Source organism: Alosa sapidissima, chromosome 14 (assembly GCF_018492685.1).
Source record: "Alosa sapidissima isolate fAloSap1 chromosome 14, fAloSap1.pri, whole genome shotgun sequence".
Classification (NCBI taxonomy): Eukaryota; Metazoa; Chordata; class Actinopteri; order Clupeiformes; family Clupeidae; genus Alosa; species Alosa sapidissima.
The window spans coordinates 13120553-13128052 of record NC_055970.1 but is presented as its reverse complement, the minus strand read 5'-3'; the positions used below and the strand labels follow the sequence as shown (position 1 = coordinate 13128052).

Sequence of the window (7500 nt, the reverse complement as noted above, 5' to 3'; positions counted from 1 at the left end):
ACTCACTCAGACACACACACAGCCACTCACTCACACACTCACTCACTCACTCACACACTCACTCTCTCTCTCTCTCTCTCTCACACACACACACACACACACACACACACACACACACACACACACACACACACACACACACACACACACACACACATAAACACACACACACTCACTCACTCACTCATACACTCACTCCCTCATTCTGGGCGGCTTGTCTTACTTTCAAGCCGTTGTGTGAGCCAGACGAGGGGAATGTTTGACACACGTTCAAATGTACCAAATAATAATCCAAACTTTCACCTTAAATAGGATTCTCTATCCTTCTAAACCTAACTGAAAACTATCCTAGATAAAGTATGAATGCAAAGCAATGTAAATGAAGGTCCTTTATCCTTTATTCTTAATATAAAATGATCTAATAGAGTAAAATAGCAGGAAATAGCGTGGTCCAAAAACGGTTTGTTCTCCCGCTGACGAGCATTTTCCTAATCATGCAGCTCTCTGGGCCGCACTTCCTGTCAGTCTATATAGTCTTCCTGCACGTGTGTCCTGCCTTGTGCTGTAAGAACCAGCAGGGGGAGACAACATGAAGTAAACTAAAAACTAAAGGATACATTGGCCCTAACACAGGGATGGATTACTGCACGGGCCTACCGGGCCCAGGCCCAGGGGCCCAAGGGGTCAGGGGGCCCTGAAGCCCATGCCTTTGCATGGAATCATTGCCTCAATATCAACAAATCAGGATGTAGGCTATGAATCTGATTGAACTTAGTATTGGCCACCCCCAACCCCCCCCCCCCCCCCCCCCCCCCCCTTCCACATATACGACAATAAGTGGGGGGCCCTTAATACATCTGGGCCCGGGGGCCCAAAAGTTCATAATCCGCCCATGCCCTAACACACACACACACACACACGCACACACACACACACACATGGGCGCCGCCAGCCATAATCCTGTACACACTGTGCGTACAATTTTTCAACTCTTTATTCATGAAATCATTCAATATTACAACAATAAAAATAGCTTGTGTACTGTCTTAATTGAAACATGCTTCACACACAAATGATAGCCTATGTTTAGGGCAAAGAGAATGGACATCTCAACATATAAGATAGATAAAGAAGGTAGAAGATGATGATTGGTGTAAACTTTGTCACGACATGATAAGCAGTTCTGGCGCTTAAAAACGCAATGTTCCATTCAGTCACAAATCATTCAAGCGTAGTGCTCGTCATGAAAAGAAAACAGCAGCTTAATATTTTTCAGGTGTTTAACAGAAAAAGGTTTCACCCCAGGACTTTTCAAAAGCTTGAAACACCTCTATGTGTTATGTGTAGGGTAGCCACCGTTCGTTTGGGGGGGGGGGGGGGGGGGGGGGTGCCCTGGGCCATGGTGCGTACTATGGAATACACACACACACACACACACACACACACACACACACACATGCACACACACACACTTACTCATCTCTCCTCTTGTCTCTCCATCATCATCAGACAGTATGTTATGTTATGTGTGTGTGTGTGTGTGTGTGTGTGTGTGTGTGTATTACAGGGGGGACTCCATATCCAGATCTGCCCATGAACGAGCTCTTCTACAGCGCACTGAAGAGAGGCTATCGCATGTCCAAACCTTCACACGCCACTGATGACATGTAAGACACACACACACACAACACACACACACACACACACACACACACACACACACACACACACACACACACACCTGGTTTCATCTGAATTGTTAGTAACTCTCCGCAATGTCTATGTGTGTGTGTGTGTGTGTGTGTGTGTGTGTGTTTGTGCGTGCGTGCGTGCATGTGTGTGTGTGTGTGTGCACAGCTATGATGTGATGAGAAAGTGTTGGGAAGAGAAGTTTGAAAAGCGTCCTGAGTTCTCCTTCCTGGTGCACACCATGGGCAACATGCTGACCGACGCCTACAAGAAGGTGAGTCTCCTCTTCTCTCATCCCCTCTTCTCTCCACTTCTCTTTTACTCTTCTCTTCTCCCCTCTTCTCTCCTCTCCTCTCCTCTCTTCCTTCCTCTCCTCTCCTCCCCTCTCCTCTCCTCTTCTCTTTCACTCTCCTCTCCTCTTCTCTTCTCCCCTCTCCTCCCTCCTCTTCTTTCTTCTCCTCTCCTCTTCTCTTCTTTCTTCTCCTCTCCTCTCCTCTCCTCTCTCCTCTCCTCTCCTCTCCTCCCTCCTCTTCTTTCCTCTCCTCTTCTCTTCTTTCTTCTCTCCTCTCCTATTCTTTCTTCTCTCCTCTTCTCTTCTTTCTTCTCTCCTCTCCTCTCCTCTCTCTTCTCCTCTCCTCTCCTCTCTCTTCTCCTCTCCTCTCCTCTCTCTTCTCCTCTCCTCTCTCCTCTCCTCATCTTTATTCTTCCTTTACTTCCTTTACTCTCCTCTAAATGTCTGCCCTATCCTCTCCTCTCCTCTCTTTCAAGTATATACTGTATAGGCGTACAGTATATCTGTATTTCTCTGTGTGTCTCTCTCTGTCTATATATCCTGTTGTATGTAAGCTAGATTCACATGCAAGTGTTGTAATAGTGACAGAACAGTAATAAGAAGAGCAGTAACGCTTTAATGCCATTTTTAAACAGAAGTTGAGGAGCATGTCAAGCATTTGAAACGCAGATGTTTGGAAACATTGCTTTGTGGCGTTGTTCAGTCCCTTTGACTGACACGTCAGAATGTCTTGTTTGTAAACGGTCACTGCCTTTTTTTTTGTTCATCACAAATGTCTTCTTCCTTGACTCAAGAGACGCCATTGAATTCTTTATCATTGTGTTGTCAATAGAAACATATATGAATATCACAGCCAGACATGCTGTTCATTGTAATGACGTCCAGTGATGGTTCAAATGCAGCAAAATGTCTACGTTCTCAATTGGAATTCTTTAGGGTGTGTGCTGCATATTTTGGGGTGTCTGCTGCATATTTTCTAAAGAGACTTTCTCTCTTTCTCTCTCTGTGTGTGTGTGTGTGTGTGTGTGTGTGTGTGTGTGTCTGTGTGTGTGTGTGTGTGTCTGTGTGTGTGTGTGTGTGTGTGTGTGTGTGTGTGTGTGTGTGTGTGTGACTCCTGTCTGTAGCGATACTGTCAGGTGAATGATAGTTTCCTGCGGAGTGACCACCCTGCTGTGGTCCGCACTAAGCCACGCCTACTGGCCCCGTTCCCCACCACATCCCCCCTCACCCCCCCCTTCCTGCCCCCCTGCAACGAGTACATCATCCCCCTCCCTGACCCCAAGCCTGACCTCACCTGCCAGGACCCCTCCATCCCCACCGAGAGCACATCCAGGTGAGACACACACACACACACGCACACTCGTACACACACACACTCGTACACACACACACACACATACATACACACACACACACACACATACACATACACACACACACATACACACATACACACACACACTAATACACACACGCACACACACACTCGTACACACACACTCATACACACACGCACACACACACTCATACACACACGCACACTCATACACACACGCACACACACACTCATACACACTCATACACACACACACTCACACACACACACACACACACACACACACACACACACACACACACACACACACACACACACACTAGTTGAATTAACTCATACAAACACAGCAATGGAAATTACCTTAAACACACTATGCCATGCCATGTGTGATGTCTACATGGGACAGGCACAGACAGCACACTCTCTCACACACACACACACACACACACACACTGACCACAGAGGCGGCCGTCAGGATGACGCATCTCCTCCTTCCTGTGGGGAGTGTGTACTGAGGGTCTCGCTTCTGCTTCAGAACCCACCCACACAGCCAGATGTGCAGCTCACACACACACACACACACATGCACATATACACACACACACACACATGCACATATACACACACACACACACACACACATATATATATATATACACACACACACACACACATACACACACACACAGACACATGAAGGTTACACAGATTTCAAATATTTTATGTCAGCTAAACATAGGCCTCCCTCTAGTGGTAGAAAGTTTGCAGCATGATTAAAATCATCAGAATCAGTGATTTTATAAGTGTGTGTGTGTGTGTGTGTGTGTGTGTGTGTGTGTGTGTGCAGCTCTGTCTCTGAGGACTCGATGTCTCTGGAACCAGTGATCGACGTTCCTGAGGAGCAGAAGTTGATTCCTGATCGGAACAGTGAACCGAGAGAAGTCGCCGGAACTCCAGACGTGGAAGAGAGCTTCCTATAGAGTCAAGCTAGAGAAACACACACACACACACACACACACACACACACACACACACACACACACACACAAACACACACAAAATACACAAAACAGTCACAACACACACACACACACACACACACACGTGGAGGAGAGCTTCCTATTTCCTATAGAGTCCTCATAGGACAAGGACAAGCAAGAGAAACACACACACACACACACAGTTTATGGTCTACACATGTAGCATTAAACAATAAGACTGTCAGCAGATACGAGGTCACTATAAAGCAACATGTTCAGAAAAGATGAATACTTGCATGTATACTTTATTACATTTATACGTTATTACATTTAGATGATTTATTTGGATGGCATAGCCTTAGTTTTGGGGTACAGATTACATACATACAGGTATGCTGTTTAATAGTCTAAAGTAAAGCACACACACACACACAAACAGAGGCATGCTGTGATGCATGCTCAGTTGAATAGTCCATAGTATTGCCCAATAGTGTCTGAGATCCCTAAACTATAGTAAGAGTGATGTGGGTCAATAGACCAGAGCAATGTGGAGGACACCACATATGATGGTGTGTGTGTGTGTGTGTGTGTGTGTGTGTGTGTGTGTGTTTCTAAATGATAGGGACCAGTGTTGACGAGGTTTTGTGTTTATGAGATATGTGTGTGTGCGTGTGTGTGTGTGAGTGTGGCTGTGAAAGAGTGTGTGTGCGTGTGTGTCTCATATGTAGCAAGAGGTGAAGTCACTGTGTTCTGTATATGTTTTGGGTAGTTTATTTGTTGTTTGTTTGTGTTTATTTGTTTGTTGTTTTGCTGTTGTAAACATGTATAAGAGACCTAAAGGAGCTTTAAGCTCAGTAGAGCAGCTTTGAGCGTGTCTTGCATTCCGCACCCATCCGTCCATGTCACGCTGCGCTAATATCAACACTAAAACACTTACACCTCTTTTCAAACCTTTTAAAGCAATCAACACTAAGACTTCACACGTCGGACTTTGAGTATTTAGAGGGCTATTTCAAAGTATATACCTTTGCACTTTATGTATTTTTTTCTATTGGGAACAAATGTCTTTTTTCATTTAAATATACCTTGAACGATTGTTGTTTATTCTTAAATTGTGTGTGTGTTTGAGGTTTATCGTTACTATTGTGAAGGTACATTGTTAGTATTGTGGAGGTACATTCAAACCTCAGGGGAAATCAATTAGCGCTAGCGCTGGTCAGTTTGTGTTGCATTGGTCAGTTAGCATTGTGCTGGTCAGTTAGCGTTGTGCTGGTCAGTTAGCGTTGTGCTGGTCAGTTAGCATTGTGCTGGTCAGTTAGCGTTGCACTGGTCAGTTAGCATTGCGCTGGTCAGTTAGCGCTGCACTGGTCAGTTAGCGTTGTGCTGGTCAGTTAGCGCTGCACTGGTCAGTTAGCGTTGTGCTGGTCAGTTAGCATTGTGCTGGTCAGTTAGCGTTGCGCTGGTCAGTTAGCGCTGCACTGGTCAGTTAGCGTTGTGCTGATCAGTTAGCGCTGCACTGGTCAGTTTGCGTTGTGCTGGTCAGTTAGCGTTGTGCTGGTCAGTTAGACACTACAGTCCAGCAATATGGTTCCAATGTTGAATGAGAAAGTGTGTTTAGAGAGTGTTCACCCCTGAAGCCATCAGCAGTCACACACAAGCACCCCCCACCCCCCACTCCCACACATACATGCACAGAGGGAGAGAGAGAGAGAGGGAGAGAGAGAGGGAGAGAGAGAGAGAGAGAGAGAGAGAGGGAACAGCGAGTTTCATTTCTGTGTGGAGACTCTGGAATGAAGGAGGAGGCGGTGGCAGAGGAAGAGCCCAAGACCACTAAAGAGGAAGTCTGCCAGACACACAGGGTCTCCTTCCTCTTCTGTGTGTGTGTGTGTGTGTGTGTGTGTACAACTATGCATGGCTCATTTAGGGCTCCAGCACAGTAGAACATTAGTGCATTAGAACACAGGTACATCAGATCTATGTTAGAACACAGGTACGTACATCAGATCTATGTTAGAACACAGGTACATCAGATTTATGTTAGAACATGGATTCTGTCAGGAACAACCGTAAAAGGGAAGAGAAGTTCTGGGCAGCGGAAGTTCACTGGAACACTAGTGCCATAATCAATAGGTCCTTAGGAACCTTAGCATAATAAGATAGATGTGGTAGAACCCTGGTGAAGAGGAACACAGGTACATTAAACGCTGGTGGAACAGGGTGTTCTACAGATGTGTATTAGAACCCTGGTAAAGAGGAACACAGGCACATTAGACGCTGCGTTCTGCAAATGATGTTTTACAACTATAACCTCTCCCACCCATCCATCCATACATATATCCACTTTTAGATTAGTCAGCACTGCCATATATATACCTGCAGCATAACATACATACCTGCAGCATAACACACTGCCATACATACATACATACATACATACAGTACATACATACCTGCAGCATAACACTGCCATACACACATACATACATACATACATACCTGCAGCATAACACTGCCATGCTAGACCAGGGCCGTCATAAGTGGCTATGGGCCCCTCTGCTGTAGAAATGACCAATCAGGAGAGCCCTGAAGTCTGAGGGCCCAGCTGTGTCCTCTGAGATATGTTTTTTTTTTTTTATCTTTGTTTATTGTTTATCTTATCTTTGTTTATTATTTGTTTTGTTTGTATCGACCCAGTAGCGGTGCATCCTGGGAAAAAGGAGTGATATCTGAGCCAGTGTATACTGTATGTATGTATAAAGAGATCAGTCTGAAGAGATCACCACACACACACACACACACACACAAACACACACCATACCACACAAAAACACACAGACACACAAACACACACAGTATGGTACCAAAGTTTCAGCATATATGTTTGTGTATTTTTTACATAAAATTTCTATTTTGTAATTTGTATAGTAAAATACCATATGACCAATAAAAGCACAATAACAACAACCGTGAGTGAGTCTTTACTTGTGTTACTTATGTTACAGACACCGTATGTATATTTATTTATTTATTTGTACAGGAGCCGTAGTATTGTCGATGGGTTTAATAAGACACCTTGCTAAAGGGGGGCTTGTCCAGAGCCTAGTGGTGTTTGGGGGGCTTGTCCAGAGCCTAGTGGTGTTTGGGGGGGCTTGTCCAGAGCCTAGTGGTGTTTGGGCTTGGCATGGATAAGTTGGGAAGCCCCT

General features: G+C 45.1%; 1 protein-coding gene across 1 annotated transcript in view; it reads left to right on the top strand.

Annotated features, from left to right (window-relative positions):
* The window catches only part of pdgfrb (platelet-derived growth factor receptor, beta polypeptide), a 41204-nt gene extending 33943 nt beyond the window's left edge, over positions 1 to 7261 (top strand). The window contains exons 20-23 of the mRNA XM_042060907.1: positions 1568 to 1667; positions 1858 to 1963; positions 3106 to 3314; positions 4165 to 7261. Coding sequence (XP_041916841.1) covers positions 1568 to 1667; positions 1858 to 1963; positions 3106 to 3314; positions 4165 to 4297 — 548 coding nt within the window. The 3' untranslated portion in view covers positions 4298 to 7261. The remainder of the gene's footprint in view (positions 1 to 1567; positions 1668 to 1857; positions 1964 to 3105; positions 3315 to 4164) is intronic.
* Positions 7262 to 7500: the final 239 nt, after the last annotated feature.